Below are 24,213 nucleotides of genomic sequence, written 5' to 3'. Positions count from 1 at the left end.
TGCTCTTTTATAAATATATATTGCTAATAGCTCAAAGCAAGTCAGGCCCCTTTTGAGTCTAGACCAGACGACAGTATGCTGGTTTCCATGACAACAGAGACCACAACAAAAACTCTCTCATCATGGCTGCTTCAAACATTGTCGATAAATAAAAATTGTTCAAAGATTTCATTAATCATTATGATTTTAAATGGACAGCTTTGAATCAGTGACACAGGAATAACATTTGTGCATAAAATATTTTTTATTTTTGTGCTTGGGTGAGTTTTTCTTGTGATCGGAGACATTTTTCTCATGCGCTTTGGACTTTTTCTTGTGCTCGGGGGACATTTTTCTTTTGCTCAGATGTAGGATGTGCTGGATGTGTGGATCAGGCTTTAATAAACAAACTGAGTTGGCCGTGGAAAAGGATTGTTTGCGGGATGGCAGCGGTTCTTGTGGGACTCCTTACAATAAGCGGTCTGGATGAGGGTACTGTGGAAGACCAGTCCATATAATCGTCCTCTTCCACCATCACTTCCATCGGAACCTCATCTGGCACGTGTATCGTTACCTGAGCCAGAAACGAGGGATTGAAAGCTGCAGCTGGTCGCTGTTTTATGACTTTCAACTTGCTCCTCTTTTTCACCCTCAAAGCAGAACCGGGGATCAGTCCACTGGAGTAGTAGATGCGAGCTGTTTTAGCTAAAGACATTGTCAAATCACAGAGAGCAAGCAGGTAAGTGACTGGACCTCTCAGCTGTCAGATGAACACTAAAGCATTAAGTGATTCTACATCAAGATGTATGTTTGGTTTGAGCTGGTTTGAACTGGAACTGATTTTAAATCAAAACAAGATTTGCATTGTGCTATAGCAAATTATTTGTTAAAAAAGGCCAATAAGAGGAGAGGAAAGATTTTCAAAGACAAATAAAATCCACTGAGAGAACTTTGTGAAAAAGAAATCTTTGTCTCCCCTTGTGTACATCTTTGATGGTTCATGCAACTGACTGTTTACTACATTAATTTACTCAGTTACTGTAGTCCGAGCCTTGTGTTTATTATGATTTGCACTGTAATCACAATTTTTTTCATTTTAATTGATTAAGCAGCATTGTGATCCTCTAATGTGCCATTTTGTTCTAAGTTGTCTTACTTTTTCCTCAAAGCAGCGTGATACTAAAGACAAGACTCTACTTAAAGCACCGTAGAGTGTTGCCCTTTAGGAGGTTCAGGTATTATAGTGTCTGATACTGTAAATGGCAGCATAAACAGAACAACATCACTCACATAATGTCACATCACTTCTGCAAATGGAGAGAAACAGTTCACAGATATTAGAAAGTACATCCTTTTGGCTTCCTTTATTTGACAAAAAAAAGGTTTTTGGTTATCGTGGATCTATGAAGAACTAAGTGCAGCTTTTATATCCAAACAGTACGGGCAATGGTTGTACCACGTAAGGGATTGGTATGTACTGATGATCATAGAAGCATAAGGAACAGATGAATGCGTGCATTCTGTTAATTTTATAGAACATTATGCATCCTTCCTAGTCACATTAAACACACAAATCAGATTAATACTGTTTCTAACTCATCAAACAAAATGCTATAATACATTTAATCAACAATAGTAATCAGTGCATATATTGTGTTGATATTTTGTGAAATTTGTTGCAAATATAGATGCTTCCACTGTCTCTCCCGCTTAAGCCTATACAAACAGACCGACAGCTCAATGAACCACGTGGCGGCAACATCAAAGTGTGTCGCAACTCTGTTTTTCAACGGCCCCGGTAAGGCCAACCCTGAAAGTTCTGTGGTTATTATAGTTTTACTACAAATACCACGGTTAAACTATTGTTAATGTAGTATAACCATGGTTAATTTTCGCATTGGTTTTCTTAAAAATGTAATGTACTAGTACAAATTTAGCAGACAAATTAAACACTCACACACACCAAACAGTCAACACAAGAATAATATCAAGAATATACATTAATAGTTCTGATTGTTTATTTCTAGGGCAAACTTAAGTTGTAATTCTATCACAAGCCTTGAAAAAAACTGTACATAGGGAAAGTAAAGGAAATAAAGTAAACATAAATACAAGAGTGTATCAGTGTCCAATAACAAAACAAAATCTAACATGCTTAGTGAACAGTTAGATGGAATACCATCAGAAGTCAACATATCAGGAAACTCAGGGAGCTGCGTTTAGGTTTAATACTGTTGATCCTTACCGTTGACATTTTTCTTTAAATTAACATATTTTCTTCACAACTTGCCCCAGTCTAAACCAAAATGATGTCCGTTTTCTAAATCAGTTAAAATCTATTTGAATGAAACGCTGCATCAAACATGAGTATGCACACTTAGCATACCAATAAAAGCCACATGCCCCAGTATATAATACTCAATGATAGTAGGCTGCTTCCAATGTCTTTCCTGAATTTCTAAAGTGGTCTGGTTCACAGTCTGAGGACAAACAGACATTTTGGTCAACTCTGAGGGCAATTTAAATTTTCCACTTGCCTACTTCCCAACATGGGCAAAATATTAATAATAACAATAATAATACTGTATTTACAGACTGACCCGACTGCAGAGGTTAAGCTTTTCTCAAACAGCCAAACCTATAGGGCGGTCGCGGCAGCACAGGATGGTTACGTCTTCGGAACATGCAGGCTAATTGTTAACGTGCAAAAGAGTTCAACACATTTTTTCTTTCTGTGGGGAGTGAGAAGCAATGATTGAAAGGTATGTACACAACACCAATCTCCCAGCATTTAAGATCAGGTGGAACATTTTCTTGTTCACCTTTGAGATAACGTAACATTAGAGGGTTTACAATTAGTGTCACAGACATGTGCAGTGCCATGCTTTAACGTTGTAGTGTGTGAATGCCTGTGGATGTTTTAACAGTCTGAGTTTTGAAACAGAATAAAACGAAAATAAGGCATTATAGCTTTCAAATTTCCATCACAATATTCTCGCCTCTCAAGCAACTGCATGTTGTTTTTTTCAAGGATACTTCATGGTCATATTTTCAAACTCCGTTCCACAGAAATGACAAGAGAACTTGTTTGTAGTGGCTTGCACGTCTTGCATGTTTTCTATATAATATGCTTTCCAAACCCTTCGCTTCTTCATATGATAAAAACCAAACAACTTTACATTCAGATGTTTGTCCTAGTGTTCCGCAGTAAGGGCCTTTGCAAATTTTTAAACGCATAATTCATGATAAAATCAACAAAGGCTTCATCATTTGCCTTTACGAGAAACAAAAAACATTTCCTACATTTTCAGCATTGTGGCGTATGGTATTGCGTACCATGTCAGCGGCATACTTACTAATACAAGAACTAAAAATGGTTATTAGAATGTTCGTTTTTTGGTTGTCATTGTAGCCTACAAATTGCTTAACTTTTTCTCTTCTCTTTACATTAATCACTCGGCCAGCCAAATGATCCACTAGCATTAACTAAGAAGTGACGTGTAAGCTCACACAACTGTGCCCATTTAAAATGTTTCCAAACAACTTAAACCTGCAAACATGAATAAGTTATTAATATTAAACTTAATCATCTCTTCAGAAGTCGAAGAAAGCCTTTTCGCTCCATTAAAGGAAGCAATGCCAATCATGGAAGATCTGTTCCCTATCAAAAAGCCGGCGTTCTTTTTCCACTATCCAAACTTCTTTACATTCACTCACGGATGAAAAGAAGCATGACTAACACAGAGGTCTGCTGATTGTGATGAGCACACGTTTCTCCTAGAGAAATCCAGCAAGATTTTGATGAAGCGATAAAAAAAAGAAATCGATGTCTGGAGGAGGCACGACTATGTTTCCAAACGCCCATGTAGGGCACTGATCGGAGAACATCCGACTAGCTGTGAGACGACACATCTGAGGAACTGCTGCTGTTGCTGTTCGTAGTCTGGGCTCTCTTAATGTACAGATTCAGCAACTTCATCTGTGAGAATAAAAGGAAGGACGTCAATTTCAAAACAGCAATGCTAACGCTAATGCAGTGAGGGTGGGTCACCGATAAATACAGGACAGGGCGATACGGAGGTTGAACAGGCTGAACTTTCATACCTTGCTGCCCGTGAGCTGGGCCAAGTGGGACTTCAGCTCTTCACCAATCACTGAGTAGATGGCCACGAGACAAAACACGCTGGCTTTGCGGACACTGCTCTCAGTGTTGTCGTAGCCCTGCAGACCGACAGATTGGTATGAATCCTCACACACACGTTGTGTAATGGCAAATAATAATCTGTTAGTGAATGCTGCAAACACTATAAAAGTCTCACTTGTAAGAGTCCGGGAATGATGTCCGGCATCAACTGATGCAGAGACTCCTTAGCAATGCGCTCAACGACTTTGGACTGCATCTTAATAGCAGCTAGGTTGATGGGGTAGTCTGCTGTCTGTACGATGGGACATAGCACTTTGATGCACTGCTCTGGGTGAATGGAACCGGCCAGCGTAGCCGAGGCCTCTTCAGCCGCTCTTACCACCTGCACATATAACATCAATAAAGCACTGGAGTGAATTTGCAAAGTTGATATTTCAGTCAAGATCTTCCATGGAAACCAAGGAACAATTCTGGTTCAGATTCTTATTCCACTTGATTCTGGTTCCTTTATTCAATTTCAATAGCATTGATCGTCATCCCAACAGCTAGAATTGCACTGAGAAGAGGAAATTGGTGTTTGCACCAGTGACTCTATTCTTTTATTCATCAAGATGTTTGCTTCTTTTTTTATCGAGGACATTGGAAAAAAGGCCAGATTGTATCCTCAAAAACATGACCACATGTCAGGGATACAATGGTGACAATGAATATTATTTGTACATCAACAAATACAAATAAGTTATTTTATACAAGAGAAACATGTACTGCATACATTTTGATACTTTTTTTATAATCCTAATGATATTCTGGTCTTAATCATTAACACAAAATGATGCACAGAAGTGTTTTCGAAAGAGTTGATTCACACCTCCTTATGAGAGTCCTTGTGAGCTTCCAGCGTCTTCATGATGGTAAGTTCTGCATAGTTCTTGAAGCGTGCCGGTTGGTTCCTAAGGATCTCCTTCAGGACCCGTAAAGCCAACGCTCGGATGGTGTGCTGAAAAGGCACAAAACACGTGTATTTATGATGTCAGTCTTCCCCCATTCAAGTATGGACACATTAAGGCAGTTTTAAAAATATGATCTTTTGTATTCCACAGAAAAAGTTATACAGGTTTTAAATCACATGAAAAAGTGATTTTTTTATTTAACTTGAACATGCAAGTAATATAATGCTCACATCCTTGTCCCCGAGTGTCTCCAACAGCAGCAGTAAGATGGTCTTAAAGTGTTCGTCCCACACAGCCAGGCTGTCCTCGCGAGCGATCTTCAGCAGCTCGATCAGAGCCCCCTTCCTCTCCTCCACTCGATCATTGTGATTGGACAGCTCCTTCAGCAGGTCTGCCACCATATCTGAACGAACCAGAACTAATCGAGTCAGACAAAGTCAGGAAAACAGGAACCAACTATCATCCTTCTTCAACTTTATCTGGACTTTAGCAGGTATGCTATATTTTAAGCATACATGGCTAATCCGTTTCAGATTAATTTTCAGAGAAACTTGAAGTCAAATTTCACCTCAATATTTAAATGCAGTAAAAACACGGCACAATGCGATGCAAGTCTTTACTGGTTTTAAAAACAGATTTCATTTTATCTTCAAATGTTGGGGTGAAATGTGGCCTGAACGTGTTTTTGAATCGTAGATTGATCATAATATGATGAGTTAGCAATGTGTGAGGCAGATGTGTTATTAGTTTAGTAGTTCGAAGAGTTTTGAGAGCTTTTGAGAGACACCGATGCGGTTGAAAACAAGTTCTGTTAGTTTTAAAGCAAAGCGGTAGTAAAGAATCATCAGCAGGGCTCATTTTGAATGTAAGGCCTCATTTGAATGCAGTACGCATTCAACCATTCCTACTGTATGACAGCCTTGTATTAGTGCATCTGAACGGTCTCTGTGTTATCACATGAACCTGTTAGTAACATCACTGTGGCTTTTAAAATATGCTGATATCACATGAGAGACAGTGAGATGGATGGCGGGGAAGAAATGATGAAGGGAGTAAACATAGAAAAAGTGCAACAGTCTTGGTTACCAGGAGTAAAGCTCTTGGGTAGCACCATCTTGTTCTCACCACAGTCTTGCCGCCGGCCTGTAAGAGGAAGAGGAGGGGAGGACAGCAGGGGATGTGATGACACACATACTTTATACTGCATACTAAACCTCTCCTTATAGAGGTGATTCACTAGTTATGTTTTGTTTGTGTCTCTTGGCCGAGAAAAACTACAAAAGTAAACCTTTAACTACCTTTCCGTCAAGAAATGGGCCTGAATCTCAAATATAAAAGTATTAACATATAAAGCCATATTCTTAAACATTCTGTACTAGCTTAAGCTTTAAAATACTTTTAATACTAAATGTTTAAAATCGAATGCAAACCTCTACTGGGTTTGCTTTATAATTTTTTCAAACTTTGACACTATCATTCTTTTTTGCTCGTTCACTTGATTTTTCCCATGTAAAGTTGTTCTTGACACAATTCCAGACAATGGAAGCATGTATGGAGTATAGATGATGAAAACAATGAGAGTGAATGTATAGGCTATGGTCAGCATGTCGACTCACAGTCACGGAACTGATCCACGTCATCATCGAAAACGGCCTCTTTCAGGGCGCTCTTGTCGTAGGCCGTAATCGTGTCTGCGTAGCCGTAGGGGGCGAACTCGCGTGTACGGGGCACAGCGAAAGACCGCGGGGATGGCGTGTTAAGCAAAGACGTCTTGTTATCCAAAGCTGTTCTGCCTCCTTCAATTACATCCAATCCCAGTCTGGCGTCAGATCCTGGAGACGCCCCTTCCCTTCCAATCTATGACAGAAACAGTTCACATTAGAATAAATTAAAATATAACCAATTTTTATGCATTTAACTGTTTTTATTGTAAAATGATTATGTGCATGTCATTTCAAATAATAAAACCGAACTTAAAGGGATGGTTGACCCAAAATTAAAAATCCTGTCATCGTTCACTCACCCTCATGTTGAGATTATAGTTCACCCAAAATTGACAATTCTGTCATGATTTACTCTCCTTCAAGTTGTTCCAAATCTATATACATTTCTTTGTACTGCTGAACACAAAGGGAGATATTTGGAAGAATGTCAGTTACCAAATCTCATGCCCCATTTACTGCCATAGTAGGGAAAGAAATATTGTGAGTCAATGGTGGATGAGATCATTTTGGTTAAAGACATTCTTCCAAATATCTTCCTTTGTATTCAACAGAACAAAGACAATTTTACAGGTTTGTAATAGAAATGAGGGTGAGAAAATCATGACAGAATTTTCAATTTTGGGTGAACTATAATGTTTCATTGTTACATGTCATTTTAGCGATACAACACCAAGGAGTGTTTAACATTCAACAAAACTGACTGATATACGTTTTAAAAGGCAAATCTAGTGATGTTGTTGCCCAGATTTTAACCAGACACTCACAGCATCGTCTTTCTTGCCATCGCGTCTGATCGGTTCGTTCAGGTCCTCCTGGCTGCGGTAACTGAAGCTTTGGATGGCCTCTGTGACACCCCGCAGCGAGCTAAAGATCTCATCAGAGTTCATGTTCTCCGTGTCATACTCCAGCATACTGAAAAAAGAAGAGACAGAAAGATTAACACTGAGGTCTACTACTCTCTCACCACAACATTCAGACTCAGACAAGCTCCGGCTTCTAATACCAAATGCAATGCTCAAGGTTAAAGCCATCATGCCATCCGCTCATAAACATTGTCTGAATAGTGAATAATTCAAAAGCATCCATTTCCAAAGCCTTTATGTAATATTAATGCAAGTTTAAATTCTTGTTAGTGCACCAACATATCTGTGACATGATCCAAGCCTGTATAAATATATGTCCCTGCGAGTAGGTTTAAGCACCCGTCCCGCCACTTCTCGCCGTGTTGGTCCGGCGGTCAAGTTACCTTGGTGAGAGAGCGCAGCGGAAGGCCCTGAGCGAGGGGCCAGCAGGAATAGAGGAGTGAGATGGAGGAAGAGGAGGAGGAGGGGGAGGGGGGTGCTTTAAGAGCCCATCGACACTCCAACCCCATAACCGACTGTGTCCACAGAACGGCCGGAGAGGAGGAGAGGGAGAGAGAGAGAGAAGAAAAGAGTGGTCCAGTCCGAAGGTTGTGGTTAGCAGCATGGGTTAATAAGTTAATGGACCGGAAACCCCCAAACCGTTTCGCTCATAATGTCATCATTTGATAATTATTCATACATCGGGTTGGGTGGTAAGATTTGTTTATACCGTGCAAATGTAAAAATGTGTCATTTGAAGGGTTTCAGGTTTTAAATGGGAAGAAAACATGACAAGCAGACTTGTCACACTAAAGTAAAGTAGCATTCAGTAAATAAATGTGTTAAAGTGACAGTTTATCCAAACAATGAAAACTCTCGTCTCGTCTTTATTCCACAGAACAGTTGATAACCGAACAGCACTGGACCCTATTCACTTCTATTGTATGGACACAAAACCAATGCAAGTGAATCGGGTCCAGTTAACAAAATTTTTCAAAAATATCTTCTTTTGCGTTCTGCGGAAGAAAGAAAGTCTTACAGGTTTAAAATGACAAGATGGCGAGGAAATGATGACAGAATTTTTATTTTTGGGTGAACTTTCACTTTAAAACGGGTGATTTAGAAGGTTCTGGTGCCCAGAGGTGAGTTCATGGATGGGTGTTTTGGACTGATGGAAGTACAGGGGATGCGTTACCTCGGTGACAGTCCACCATGGGAGCAGTTTGTGGGAGAAGTGAGTGGGCTGGTCCTGCTGGTGGGATGACGGGGTGCGGAGCGTCCCATCGTATTGCTTGGAGAACTCTGCAAATGAGGCGAAAGGTTAAACTTAAACAGACAGAAGCATTATTTGATCAATTCGGTGCACCTGGTGGAAATTAAACCTGTCACCTGTAAGTGCAGATTTCTGTCTTGTGCTTTTACAGCCTTTGATCTTACCACACTGCTGGTGTTGCTGGAATTCTTCAGATGGTTGTGCAGGAGCTTTGTGGCCCCGTCCTGGAAAGTTTTAGGCAGGGCGCCCAGCAGCATGGTGAACTCGGGCGTGTTTAGCTCAAAGAGTGAGATCAGCACAATCTGGGCCGCCTGCAGAACACAGCACACTGTTAAACCACAAACACTGCGGTGAGAGACGGTGAGGTTTATACATGCCGAGAAACGCCGGAGGTTATGACGTAAAAGAGAAAGAAAGACGTTTAGGAAATGATGACTGCCGTGCTCCTACGAAGAGAAGCCAATCTGATCTGTTGGGCCGTCAAAGAACGCTTTGAATCCATTCACTTCAATAGGGCGCAGAAGAAAAACGCAAAGGTTTGTGAAAATGATGTTCTGTCATGCAAAGAAAAGGTCTCAACAATTGTGTGTAATCTGTTAACCAATGAGAAATTCAATCGGCTACGCTCCTGCCTGTTTTCTTATTGTATAAATGCATACTGCCCTTATACTACATACTGCATACGGAGCTCAGCTGTCTGTAATTCGACTGTTTTATGTTCAACACATGCAAGGAATGCTTCACTCATTATTATTCCATCAAACAACAAAAAAGTTCCTTAAGCAGTGGAGAGTTAAAAGCTTTGAGACACTTTCACACACAAACTCAAAAACATTTGTAATATCTGCTCTCTACTTAACCCTAGAGAAATGTTGCATATTTAGAGTTCATGAGTCACTTGGCAAGGAAGATTAAAGTGAGGAAAGGCACGCGGTTAGGTGCAGCGGCTACGTGCTGGTTGTTGGTTAGGCCGTTGGATGGGCACTACCTGCTTGCACCTGTCCTCCAGGTGACCCTCTCCGGGCAGTAGGGCTGTAGTGCTGGGCCTGCCTGATAACTCCTCAATTGCCCAGTTATGAAGGGTCTGGGCCACCGTATCATAGCAACAGGATTTGTCAGGGTAACAGACAATACAAGACAAGACTGGTGACCACTTATTAGTGGTCCTACAGCAATGAATTGTAATTTAGTGTTCTTTAATTATTAAACTTGAATTGAATAAATCCTGAGCGGATGCAGACATAAAACAATGCTTAGTTTAGGACCAAAAAATTCTGTCATCAATTATTCACACTCATGTCGTTCCAAACATGTTTATGACTCTTTTGTATATAGATCTCTTTTGAAGATATTTGGTGTCCACAAAATGAACGTCAATAGGGACCAATGTTTGATTGCTTAAATTCTTGAAAATATCTTCATTTGTGTTCTGCAGAAGAAAGAAAATCACACAGGTTTGGAATGACATGAGGGTGAGTATTTTCTTTTTTGGGGCTATCCCTATAAAGTGATAGTTCACCCAAAAATGAAAATTCTGCCATTATTATCTCACCCTCTCGTCATTTCATTCGAACCTGTCTGACTTTCAATCTTCCGCAGAACACAAAAGAAGATATTTTGAAAAATGTTGTTGATTGAACAGCGATGGCAGCCATTCACTTGCACTGGTTTTGTGTCCATACCATAGAAGTCTATGGGTGCCATCGCTGTTCGGTTATCAACATTCTTCAAAATATCTTCTTTTGTGTTCTGCGAAAGAAAGTCATACAGGTTCGAAATGACAAGAGGAGTAAATGATGACAGAATTTTTGGGTGAACAATCCTTTAACACATGTCCTGTACATAAACCCAAACACAGCATCCTTATGTGTGTTGTCTGAAAGCAGATCTCTGAATACTCACCCTTCTAACATCAGAACTCTTGGGTTCTGTGGTCCAAGTGATAATGCGGGACACAGCTAATCTCGTCTCACTCGAGTTCACGAAGTCCGCAGGGTCCATGTGCCGTACCAGTGACTCAATGTATTTCAGGATGGCCACTTTCACCTGTGTTGTTATATCAAGAAAAGTAATATTAACCGTCTTTCTGGTCGCCAAGTTGCAGTAAAAAGTCACATTAAAGACTGCACCTTCAGATTGGGGGTTTGGGTCTGATCAACAATAAATCTCATCAGGATGTTAAACTGCTGGTCAAAGGGGAACGATTCCCTAAGAGAAAAACAAGATACACAACACGTTATCCATGTGCTAGGAAAACCAAGATGAGAACCTGGATTAGAATTATGACTAGAGACTGACCGAGTGATGTCCAGAGCCTTTTGGACCTTAGCTTGGACTGAGCCCAAGAGGTCAGCCCCCATCTTTTTCAGTAGCTGAGTAAGAAGAACAAAGAGCCAGTCTTGGAGATCTTCTCTGTGCACGGTGACGAAGTCCACCAGAGTCTCCAAGAACATGCTGAACACCTGGAGGCAGAACAGCAATCCATGATCTGTTATACTGAGTGCACACGTGATCACAGAACATGTAGGTTCCGAAAATATATTTAATAAATTCATAAATAATTATGTCTACACGAATTGTAATCACAACAGCAATTTCTGCAACCCCCCGTGATTAAAAGTGATCACAACATTAATTTTATAAAGCTATTAGAGGGCACAAAAGAACTTGATATGGTCTTAAATTGTATTTCGGGCAGAAATTCAGCGGCAATAAATATGCTAAAGTAAAAATAAAAGTGATGGAATAATCGTGATTATTAATCGCGATTAGAAGTTTGTGGTTATCATTTTACCCATTATCATGCAGACCTACGGTTAATGATTTCTTATGGAATACTATGGTATATGGATTATGGTTTCTTGAATGTTGCTATGCAGTTTCTGGTGTGTTCTGTTCGTAAGGTGTTACCAGACAATTGCTAACTGGTCTAATCAGCTCAAATCTTTTTAATAGCAAATTCCTTTTTCAACATAAACCTATAGATGTTTCAAAGCAACAACATAAACAAATGTTAATGCGAATGCACGCTTTTGTGACCAAACGTAACTTCTGGGACACATCCGCAAAGAATAGAGTATCTTTAGATTATTTCTGATAACACACAAGAGGAATAACAAGTAAATTACATTAGCTAAAAAGTCAATGTCTAACCAGTATTATTTTGGGTTACCAGTAGAAGAACAAAGTAACATTCAACAAATTGTTCATTTAATACAATTATTACACAATAAAATTGTAATTTAAATCAATATTAATATACATTAAATAAATAATGCATAGTTATATTATTAGCAACAAACACAGACCAGAAGTTAACTTCAGGCCAGTAGTGTGCGTCCGATGAAACCGCCTATACAATTTTTGTCATGCTTTATTGTCTACAACCTCTCCCCAACAAACCACATTATTCTAAGTATCAGTCATGTCTACAGTGCAACTTCTGTTTTGTCAGACACCGATTCAGTACCTAAAGCGTTCAATGCTTAGATGTTTTTTCATAAAAGTTTGTTCTGAACGTCTAAGTTTAAAATAAAACCAATAACAATAGCAATCCTTGCCCTGGCACAGCAAATAATACAGCAGAATAGTATTTTTAACGTCTACTTACTCTCTATTGTTAAAATCCACATCAAGGCAGACCATGCAAACCACAGGAAAAAACACATTCCGTTAGTACAAACACATTCCTTCATCAAACAGTTCAAGACAAAGCAATAGTAAACACAATTCGGATTCAATCGTTTCACACAAAACCACACATTTTCAGGTTATCATATATAGAAATGATGGAAATCGTTCCAGTAATCCAGTCATTGTTAGATACAGTAGATTATGTGATCAAAGCATCCACGAGGGAATGGATGTCTCCTCATGCAGGTTACCTTGCTGTGAGGATCTGCAAACATCCTGGTGAAGATCTCACATAATCTCTTAAGCTCCACTCGGCTGAAACACACAATTAAAGACCTAATAAGACTCTGTGTCTACACCGCCGCATGGACAATATTTGAAATAATAATGGGTTCTAATGCGTTTCTAATGTCTTTTGTTGTGTCGCGTCGCGTCTGTCACGTCCGTTGTAGACACGCCCAAAAATAAAAAACTAACTAAGGGGCTGTGTCCACCAAGGCGTTTCCTCCGGCGTACAGTGTGTTTTTAATCGTTTCCAATGAGAACACCGCATTTGTTCAAGCAGCTGCCGTTTTTTTTTGTGCTCAGTGCTGGTGCTATGACTATTTTCTGCGATCAGCGCCAGCATTCGACCGGCGCGGTTGAAAAATGCTAAACTTTGGGCAGAACGCTGCGCCTGCAGTGGCCGTTTTCAGCGGAGCTCTTTCCGTTTTCAGACGTGTAAAAGTGCCTTGGTGGACAGCCCATAAGAAGATATTTTGATTCATTTTGTTAACCCAAAACCATTTAATTCTACTGTATAGACATAAAAGCAATGCAAGTAAATAGGTACTGCAGTTGTTCAGTTACCAACATTCTTCTAAATATCTTCTTTTGTTCTCGGCAGAAGAATCAAAGTCATACAGCTTTATAATGGAAAGAGGGCGAGTAAATAATGATAGAATTTTCTGATTTTGGGTAACCTGTTAATGCAAGATATAACCTTAGTAACAAAAAACAATAAAATAGCTAATACAAAACAAAAATTTGATGATAACAAAATTATTTTAATGCACTTATATACAGTAGTTATACAATAACACTGTATACTCTATAGAAATAGCGCTATAAAGTCAAACTGCAATAATGGATGTACCGATAGTAATTGCCTTAAAAAACAAAAACGCATTAGCAAAATAGAACTAAAAACAATGAACTGACTACTGCACCTGAGAATGCGCTGGCTCTTCAGCAGATTTTGCAAACCTAGCAGGCCTTCCTTCCTCTCAGACCAGTTGGAGCTTGCGCAGTGGTTGAGCACCTCCGCCACATCCTCCGTCTGCCGCAGATAGTGCGGTATGCCTCCGTTACGGGAGCTGTAGGAACGCTCAGAGCAGGCGCTGGATGCGTCGCTGTTGGCGTCATCGTCGGACTCATACCTCCTTCTCAAAGGCTTGCGCTGAGGAAAGCATAGAACCCATTAGAAAGTTCAACAAGAAGTTGACACAGCAGAAGACTTACAGGGGCCACCTTTTATCGTGCATTACTCAAACACAAGTAAAGCTGTTGAAATAAGTAAGCCATGCAGCGTTGATGATTTAGGTTCTACAAACCACTGTGACTAGTGGCTAAAAAGTTCATTTAAAATGTAATTTTCTACTCTAAACGTGAGTTTGGTGACTTTTAAAGGTTCCTTCAGCATTGGAGTGTGACAAAAAACAGTTACGATATTTGGTGTGACGGTCATGAATAATTCAAAGATAATTTCCAGCAGATGGAAATGCGTTTAGAAAGTGTTTGAGTTCAAGAGCAGTAGACGCAGATGATGTAAATCAAGAGTTTTAACGCTTGGCTAATTTTATCTGCATATGTAGCAAAAGAGATGTGTGACGCTAATCCATAAAATCTTTCCTTAATCCTACTCTGATGTCACGTAAATCAATATGACTGACTGATATATACAAAATATATAGAAATGGATAAATGGCTCAATAAAATATATCGTAATCTGTGGTGTTGGTATAGAAAATTAAACTTAATAAGCGCAAATATTTGTGCCCAAAATGCAATTTGCTTAACAGTCCGCAATGGCATAAATGGGAAGTACATACAGTAGATGAATGGAAGCACTACCTTATTTCTGGAGTCTCCTAACAGCTGAAGACAACCAAGAGAGGAAGAGCAGAGACACATTTCAAAGAGAGCAGAGATGTTGTACAACACACACAATCGGACAACTTTACCCTCTATTATATCATTCAGAGGCATCACTTCTATTATCCCAAATTAGATAAATGAGTAATATTTCAATAGCCTGAGTCTGTATTCTTACCAAAGCATCAGCCACGGCCGCCTCCACCTCCGTCCCAGTGTTCAGGACCCTCATGGCATTGACAGATGCAGAAATACGAGCCTGATGGATCAGACCGAGCCGATCTGTGGGGTTTTAATCACAGGACAAGACAGTAAGAAAGGAGGAAGACAAGTAGCAAATACTTACCATTTATCACATTATACTGAAGTTGAATGATAAGTGTATCTTATCAGGCTAGTAGGCCTGTACATTTCATGAGGATGTAAAAAAAGGATGACATAGAAAGTAAAAGAATCAATGACAGACAACCCATCACATAAGTGTCATAAGCCCAGAATCGACACCATCACAAAATAGAAGTATTATACCCGTTTAAACTAAAGATGAAGAGAAAGCTGACCTGAACAAAAGGAAGGTGGTTTGCTAACGTATTGGTGAAAGATTATGTGTGTATTTTTTCTGTTTATAATGTTCTTCTACCCCAGTGCAAGTTTCCATAGACATGTTAACACTGTGGCCAAATGTAATGTTTGGGAAAATTTGTATTAAATTATTTTTTAAATTTTTTCCCTTTCATTTGGTGACATTACAAAAAAACAACAGAAAAGTTGCTTAGATGATCAAATGCCAAATGTGCGTGAATTATGCGTCCCAAATGCTGAAACACGAATATAAAAATACACAGCAACTAAAAACAAATATTACTTTTAAATTCATTACCAGCAATGCAGATTGCTTGTAAAATAAGGGGATATAGCAAGTTAACGAAATCCAACATATAAAGCACAGAACTAGAACGACAAGTCAACCAAGGCGCAAACAAGCACTCTTACGAAAGTAAAACAAAACAACATGGGGAATGAGGAATGACTGATGTCATGACGAGCGAAGCATAAAACTTCACACTTCTGACAGACAAGGACGATTTTCTTTTCATTACAAATCTAGAAGTGTGAGGATTTTAGCTCGATCTGGCATCCCAGCGGGTTGCCATTTAAAAAAAAAAGTAATGTATGAATGCATGCCGGCGGCGCCAAATGATGAACCAGTGGAAGGGTCATGCAGGTCACCTGACTGGCCCACGGGTTCGGCCGCGGACAACGCGCTGGTGGAGCGAGAGTGACGTCGGGAAGCTGCAGGGGGACAGGAAAAGGGGCGACACCCCAGGGAAGGTTAGTGCTACACTTCAAACACTTAGTGCCATCTCCCATACACGTCACATCCAACATGCCACAGTCAACTATTCAACTACACATCTACAAGACCAAGCGCTGAGTCTTCCCGCTGTAGAATAGACAACAAACAGATTATGCACAATGAATACCCACTGGAATGAGCTTCACATTGCAGTATTTTGTTCTGATATTTCTTTCCAAAGTTATTTCTTTTTAAGATCGGATCAACATTTGTATCCACAGATCATAAGATAATAGCAGATAAATCCTGTATTGATAGACAAACCAACACAAAAAGCACTTGATGTAAAGAATCGTCTCATCACGATTGTTTGACCTCATCGCTATGGTTTAAGATCATTGCAATTATTGCACATCTCTATAGAAGACACAAGGGAGAGCTGTAGTGCCTGCATATTGCTTATTTTGGTGTCTATATTGTAACCAAAGCATGGTAATACTTGTAAAATTGACCACCACAACACAATCGCTTAAAAAAAACCTAAAGGATATACGATAAAAATAACCTGCAGCACAATTTAATATTATTTTAGATAATCTCAGTGTGAAAACCAGTCTACCAAAATTGAATTAACAAAGAAGTAAACTTTTATTGAAGTCTTGCACGTAAGAAAAAACAGACTAGAAGCAATTATATGACTGATGGCATTTTAACGGCAACTTCAATTCAATCCTGATCATTCTACTTCCTGTACAAGTATTTGGCGGTTGTATTATTGACAGGTAAAAGCCTAAATCTTAAATATATGATGACCCAATTTTTTCCGAAGTATTTCCATGAAAAAAAACCATTGTCTTATATTCAGACACTATATGGTCATTTCAAAGCTGAATAATAAAAGTATGAGAATTAAACGTCAAACCTCTAAAACCGACAATAAATCGTCATAATCGCAATGATTTATTAGACAATTAATCATCAGCCAAATTTCATAATCGTCACACCCCTAGTATTTAAAAGATTTAGATATTAAAACACACAATTGCAGCACAGAATATTTAAGCGCCCTAAACTAAGTTTCCAATTCTTTTCAATATTCACTGTATTCTGTGATATTATATCATCTGCACGTTATTCACAATGCAAGTCAATGGAATATAATGATAAACTATCAAATAACCCCCCCCTCACTTCAAGACTTCCGGGGTCACGGATTAGTGCATGCGTGACAGAGGGCAAGCAAGACATCTTTTACTCTAGGAAATAAGATCCACACAGACCAAAGCCCAGTAGAACTGAAGAGAAAAGTTTGTGGGTTGGATATGGGAAGGATAGGTTGTTGTTATCTTGGCTCCATTGGCCACTTATGCGCTCTACTCACCAAGAGGAGTAAAGCCCCGAGTGGGGCTGGTGTCACGGCTGCTCTCGCGACTGGTGTCACGGCTGCACCCCTGACTCATGCTGGGGCGGGGGATGCGACTGCTCCGGGCTAGCGTGCGATAGGGAGAAGTGGCAGGAAGAAGAGCTTTATCACACAGCCTGGCTGTTAGAACACATGTTAGGGCATTAGTGAGGCAATGGGGTCAGAGAAAGGGCAAAAGTGGATGTGGAGGGAGGTTGAGTTTGTCTGGGCTGGTTGTTCATGGGGTCCTTCTGGTTTACAAAGGTTAACATATAAAGCAAAGGCTTAAGCTGAACATTTTGAATTAGATCTAGACAACATTAGGGCAGTTTATAACATGAAGCATTAAAGGTGCGCCAAGTAATTTACACCGAGAATGTTCTTTTTATACAGAAGATGAATCATTCTTAACACATACATCAAAATCACTCAGAATGTTGACAAGGTATCATACAGAAGTACTCGGTCTTGCCTCCTACATGACTAGGGTGTCTGACAGAAGACGGATCACATGTGCTGCAATGTCTTTAATCCTATTGGCAGTAGATGCATCATGTCAATGGTCATTTGCATAAAACTAAACTTTGGAAACGGCCAGAGTTCATGGACAGCAGGTGTTTTCTGCTCCATGCAAATTGTTGTTAGTATAATCTTCCCTTTAAATGGCTTTAAACATTTAAAGATATAAACAATACTGCTGCCATATAAGCATATTGTATATTGAAGAAGATAAACAATTTATATAATTGATCAATTTAGGTTTGAAGCTATTGTGGAAAAACTGCTTAGAGTACCTTTGAAATACTAAATAGAAATTCATACAGACGGTTTCTGTGCCTGACCTGAAATTAACTTTCGGTCTGTGTTTGTTAATCGGTCTGGCTAGTGCCTAATAATATAACTATTCATATTAAATTGAATTTATAGTAATATTGATTTGTATTAATATTTTATTGTATACAAATATTTTATAGAATTTTTGTAATAAACAATTTGTTGAATGGGTCGTGTTACTTATTATGTTAATACTAATACAAAATAATACTAACTAGACATACTTTTAACTTGCTAGCTAATGTAATTGACCTTTTATATTTGCTTGTTATCAGAAATAATCTACAGTACAGGGTCTCTATTCTTTGCGGATGTGCCCCGAAATTTATGTTTATGGCACACAAGAGCATGAATGCTTAGTAACGTTTGTCTATGTTGTTGCTTTGAAACCATCAACAGTAGCAAATAATAAATAAATAAACTTTTGTGGACAAAAATTGCTTGGTGCACCTTAAATAAAATAAAATAGACATAAAAAGACATTTGTTTTAGAAGCATTAATATACACTTGTGAGTGATTCAAAAACTATTACAAGAGTCAGTTTTATACACATTTTCTTGTTTTACAGAAAAATAACTTCCCATCATATAATTAGCTGGAGATTTATTGGTGAGATCTAAAAAAGGCTGATTTATAAACCCCATTCACACAGACCGCTGATCCCAGAAAATTGACATAAAATTGCCAGAGTTTCTTTTGTGTGAACGCAAACACAACATTGACTGATCCGAAAAGTGATTCCGGAAAGGGACCCAATAACATTAACGGGATCAGTCCCGGAAAGTACCCTGTGTGAACAAAAGGTAGAAACAATGCCGTAAAAGCTGTGCTCTGATGACACGCATCTATAATAAATCTAAAATATTTGTAATATAAAAACAAATAGAGTTTTTTAATTTATGTTCATTAGTTAATCGACAACTAAAAAATACTATTCGTCTTTAGCTAAATCAACGTTGAATGCAAGAGTGATAACCACCAAACTTAAGCTCCGATGCGAGAATAGCGTTGTTTGATTTTAAATGCAGTTTTAACTTGAAATTACTTTAGAAAATACACAGCGCTTCAATAAACTTGATCGCTCACCAACCATAAAAACATGGCTATGTGTGCCCTGCTGTGCTGCGGAGAAGCCCGTGTGTTTCATTGTAGACACCGGCTCGACTTTCACCCGAACAAGATTGTTTTTCTCAACAAAAACATTGTAAACAATACAAACATGATGACTATATACTGATCTAAGTGTTTATTTATGGTTTTTATAGCATTATGTGCAATATGCTTTGTTAGAGGGTTTTTTCATTCAGGTTTTTTATTCGATCTGCGTGATCTTATGGTGGTTCAAAATCGAAATGCAAAAAAACTTTTGCTAAAAAATATAAATGATAAAACTATTTTTAAACTCACATTTTTGTACATCATATTACTAGAAAAAAAATTAAAGAGTGCCTTTTATATTGCAATGAAGCTAATTTTTTACAAATTTTTACTTTGCAGAGTTCCATAATATTTTTCATTATGGCCTTTACAATTTGCTTTTATTTATTTTTATACTACACTCTAGATTTAGGCCTATCTTATATTTAGCGTAAATACAGCAAACAAACAATGTTCCCACAACGTTCCCATTTGGTTCTTTTTTGGGAACTTTAGGGGAACGTTCCCTGCAGGTTCTTTTTTTCCTGATCAAAAGCTAACGTTCCCAGAACGTTCCCTGCAGAAAACAGATCCAAATTTTCAACAACATTACATTGCAGTATATTAGCTCATGTTTTTTCACGGGATGTGTGTGAACGCACACAAAGTTTCCAAATAATCACTAGCAGTGTGAATGAAGAAAATCTAACGATCCCAGGACACATTTTCTGTGTATTTTCCACACAATTTAAAACATCTCACAACGTGCTGACAAAACACGGTGAGCTCAAGATAAAGCTGAGATGCTGATGAGATGGAAGCAGCTGTCATCCTTCAATAACAGGTAAATCAATCCCATAAATACTTGCATATAAACACTCCAGTTCTTTTCCTTCAATAATGTTAAAGATGTCAACATGAAACACATTTTGCATCCTTATTAAAAGCGGCTGTATTTCAGAAGGAAACAAGACGTTTAACTAAAAAAACTAAATAAATTTGGTGTAGAGATGTGAGTGTGTTGGTCTTACCTAGGGCCAGTCTGCTAGGGCTGGTCTCACGGCTGCAGCCCTGACTTTTAGGGATCCTGCAGTACTTCTCTGAGGGTGTTGTTGGGGCAGTGGCCCTCGGAATTCTGCCATACGTGTGCCCCAAAAGCTTTCCAGGAGAGCTGGATCGACTGCCGGCTGCAAATGAAAATATGGAGACATTGAGGGATTATAAGTGATTTGGAGGGTGATCAACCACGAGCTGCTAAGTCTGCTACAAATAATTCTTGATGTTCTGTGACTGTTTCGACATTTATGTTTTTATAATACAATAATATTAAGAAATGAAGGCATGATAATCAAATAGTTGTTTGCATCATTTGCCACTTTACATTTTCCTTAAAGAGACAGTTCATCCAAATATAAACTCATTTACTCACCCTAGAGTTGTTCCAAATCTGTATAAATGTATTTGTTCTGAAGAACACAGAGAAAGATATTTGGAAGAATGCTTGTAACCACACAATTCTTGTCCAGCATTGACTACTATAGTAGAAAAAAAATGACAATGGTAGTCTAAAGTGCCCTAGAACTGTTTGTTTTCCTACATTCTTCAAAATATCTTCTTTTGTGTTCAACAGAACAAACAAATGTATAAAATGTCCTGCTATGGTTGTCAATGGTGGCCAACAACTGTTTGGTTGCAAGCATTCTTTCAAATATCTTCATCAGAACAAAGAAATTTATACAGATTTGGATCAACTTGAGGGTGAGTAAATGACTGTTCCAACTGTTCCTTAAATTCCATTTATACCCTTTTGACAAGAGAAAGGTCACATTAAGATCAATGAAATCAATTGACATCTAAATATTTGAGAGATACAGACAGATCTTTGATGAAACACAAAGAAACACCGAGACATCTACAGGACAAACAGTCTGAGACTGGATCCAAGGTTGAGCTGTAAGGGAATCACGGGCATATGCATGACATCACTAAACATTTATAAAGACCCATGTCAAAGCAACCACACATAACCGACAATGATCACAACTGATTCTCTATTTAAACAAATAAAAGTATGATTTAAAAAAAGTAGGACATGCAACAATGGTAGACATGTGATTCATGCATGCTTGTTCCTGAAGGAGGGGTGGTGGGGTAGCTTTATTCTGATGAACGGGGTTCTTACCACTAGTGGGGTTAGCTGATCTGGATCCTTGTGTATGGAGGCAAGGCAACGGACAGGTGAAAAGTAGCCAGTTACAAAAGACGCTTGATGTGACACATGGTTACCCAGCATGCACCAGGCAAGATGTTGTTCGTTCGTGCTTTAGCAACTTAAATCTAAACATGTGATCGTAAAGCAGCTTCAACTTTGAAATGGTGCCATAAACTTCCACTTTAGCAAGATGCCAAACCAAGTTGTGACAACATTAAAAAGTTAACAGAGACAAAAATGAAAAAATGAGCGTGAAGGCAGGCCAGTGGTTAAGAGTCTGAGCTGCTTTTATAAAAGGTGAAAGTAAGAGAAGTTTTACGTTTGCATGTTTATAAGACCCATTTTTTAAAATCCTTCAGATGTCTTTTTGCATTGTGAAATTATTCTCCCAATAATTCTCCATTAATATTCAGTGTTAAATATTTTTTCTGATAATATTCTAAAATGTGTTTTTCAGTAAATCTTCATAACTGTAAAACAATGATGTTTTAAATCCAAATCAGCATAATTTAAATACAAGTATAACAAAACACTTTCACAACAAATACCTTTTTTCCAAACATTTTAATATATTTGATATTTGTGTGTAACAATGATTTTTTGTAATGAGTCTGGAGTTATACTGTAGTATGTTCTGCAGATGAATGAGGACTAGATAGACTATCCTACACAGACACTTACGCTGGGATTGTGACACTACTTTTGCTCTGGTTCGACCACGACTGTCCGTCACTGTGCTGCTGGTGCTCAACGTGCTGCCTGAGCTCTGCCGCCTCGTGCGAACGCGACCTGTGGGTAAGAAGCAGAGAAAGAGATGAGGCCGTGCAGAACGCTTGAGAAATAGAGAGGTACAGAGTGACGGACACGGAGACATATCGCAAAGTAATGAAATAACAACAATAAGAGACAGAGATACTGAGGACAAACACTGAGGAATTCCCTTGTGATAAGAATAAACATATACTGACTTTAATGACATTGTGTATGAAATGTTGGTTTGTAAATAAATGCAATAACATAATAGTTGTTATAATTTATAAAAATAACAATTCTAGTCAATAACTGCTCTTCATGTTATTCTAGTCCCAACAATGAAATATTATAATTTGATAAAGCTTCAAAGACACATTTTTCTTATTTTTAAAAAAACAATTATTTAGCAATTTGTGAATGATAACCATAGACTGTATTTGTCATATGTCAGGAAAAATTACAATGTAATCAAAAGTTCAGCAGAACTTTTGCTTGCCTGCATTCTGTTCAAAAAGAAAAGTGTTCAAAAGAACAAATCAATTTATAAAGCAATTTTCCTACTTTGCTAGTCATTGATGGCTAAGAACTGTTTGGTTACAAGCGTGCTTCCAAATATATTTCTTTGTGTTCATTAGAATAAAGAAATCTATCAAACCTTGAACATCTTGTGGGCGAGTAAATGAAGACAGAATTTTCATTTTGGAGTGAACCGTCCCTTTAAGAATGAAACATAAACTAAACCAACACCACAATCCATTTAAAGAACCTACAAATAATTAAATACTGAATCAGTGGCTAAGAACTGGCTAAGATTACATATCCAAGTCAGAGAGATATACGGCTGTTGTTGCTCATTACACAATAATATCAACTAATAAGGACCTTAGGCATGAGATAACAAACTAAGTGACTTTTTAACTAAAACGTTTACAGAAATATCAAAACTCTCATGGCATTCCAGAGATTGATTATTCAGATGAACACAAACAAATTATTTCATATTAAATGTTTCCTCTCACAAATGTACCATTTCGCATTAGTCATTTATAACCCACAGGAGTCATTTGAATTACTTTAATGATGGACGGATGTGCTCTTTTGGAACTTCCCATATAACATGACAGCATTTTTATATACAATTCTTTGATTGTGTTTAGACAAAGAAACAAAAAGTCATCTGGGATGGCATGAGAGTGGGTAAATTAAGAATCGTCATATTTCAGTTATCTATTTGTGGAAGCCAATAAGATAATATAAACGGCAAGTGACTATCTGAATGAACCACTAAGTTACTATCGGGGAGGGGGGATATCATGCACACAGGTCATGCAGACCACTAGTCTAGTAGTGAGACCACTAGCAGTACAGACGAGACAAAAAAACACTGCTTGAATCCCCGCGATAGGACGGATACATCTGATCATTCACACATACATACAAACACATACACACAAACATCTTACCATCTATTTTACCAGGCGCACCATCTTTATGGCAAAAACACAAAAGAAAAGCAGAGGTGTGCAGGGTGGAGAGGAGAGGCATAAGAAGCAGAGGTTAGAGTCAGTTAAGCCCGTGGCAGCGTGGAAGTCAGGGGTCTGCTGAGAAACAGGCCTTGCATGGAAGCACACGGGATCTAATGAGTGTTACTGCGGGTAAGGAAATAAAATCTCCTCCATCAGTTAAGAGGAATTATGGAGTTAGAAAGCGGATCAGAGGGAACATTACACACAGTAATAGACAAGTTAGTAACGTCGAGAGATGAGTTCTGCCTGTTGCATAAGACCAAGTTAAAATAACGGGTGGGCGAATATTTCATGGAAGAATATTGCTCAGATGGAACGATGTGTCACAATTTAGCGCTTAAACATGCTATTCTGCCAAAGCTAACATTATAAT

General features: G+C 38.5%; 1 protein-coding gene across 23 annotated transcripts in view; it reads right to left on the bottom strand.

The window, feature by feature from the left end:
* Positions 1-220: 220 nt before the first annotated feature.
* Positions 221-24,213, bottom strand: part of clasp1a (cytoplasmic linker associated protein 1a) — a 56,012-nt gene continuing 32,019 nt past the window's right edge. For 3 of the 23 annotated variants that reach the window (XM_056755253.1, XM_056755254.1, XM_056755275.1), the window contains 24 exons: positions 23,778-23,801; positions 22,243-22,350; positions 21,532-21,558; positions 20,381-20,536; positions 17,357-17,518; positions 15,909-15,971; positions 14,857-14,960; positions 14,658-14,681; positions 13,754-13,983; positions 12,797-12,860; positions 11,211-11,374; positions 11,042-11,120; positions 10,815-10,958; positions 9,901-9,996; positions 9,029-9,223; positions 8,835-8,941; positions 7,562-7,709; positions 6,690-6,930; positions 6,160-6,216; positions 5,304-5,476; positions 4,992-5,120; positions 4,299-4,505; positions 4,084-4,200; positions 221-3,958 (listed from right to left, as the gene is read on the bottom strand). In XM_056755253.1, the coding sequence (XP_056611231.1) occupies positions 3,872-3,958; positions 4,084-4,200; positions 4,299-4,505; positions 4,992-5,120; positions 5,304-5,476; positions 6,160-6,216; positions 6,690-6,930; positions 7,562-7,709; positions 8,835-8,941; positions 9,029-9,223; positions 9,901-9,996; positions 10,815-10,958; positions 11,042-11,120; positions 11,211-11,374; positions 12,797-12,860; positions 13,754-13,983; positions 14,658-14,681; positions 14,857-14,960; positions 15,909-15,971; positions 17,357-17,518; positions 20,381-20,536; positions 21,532-21,558; positions 22,243-22,350; positions 23,778-23,801 (2,906 nt within the window). In that variant the 3' untranslated portion in view covers positions 221-3,871. The remainder of the gene's footprint in view (positions 3,959-4,083; positions 4,201-4,298; positions 4,506-4,991; positions 5,121-5,303; positions 5,477-6,159; positions 6,217-6,689; positions 6,931-7,561; positions 7,710-8,834; positions 8,942-9,028; positions 9,224-9,900; positions 9,997-10,814; positions 10,959-11,041; positions 11,121-11,210; positions 11,375-12,796; positions 12,861-13,753; positions 13,984-14,657; positions 14,682-14,856; positions 14,961-15,908; positions 15,972-17,356; positions 17,519-20,380; positions 20,537-21,531; positions 21,559-22,242; positions 22,351-23,777; positions 23,802-24,213) is intronic. The other 20 variants (XM_056755258.1, XM_056755260.1, XM_056755261.1 and 17 more) reach the window with 20 other exon arrangements.

This window comes from Triplophysa dalaica, chromosome 8, assembly GCF_015846415.1.
Source record: "Triplophysa dalaica isolate WHDGS20190420 chromosome 8, ASM1584641v1, whole genome shotgun sequence".
NCBI classification, from domain to species: Eukaryota; Metazoa; Chordata; class Actinopteri; order Cypriniformes; family Nemacheilidae; genus Triplophysa; species Triplophysa dalaica.
Note: the sequence above shows the minus strand (reverse complement) of the source record. Positions and strands in the feature narration are given on the sequence as shown.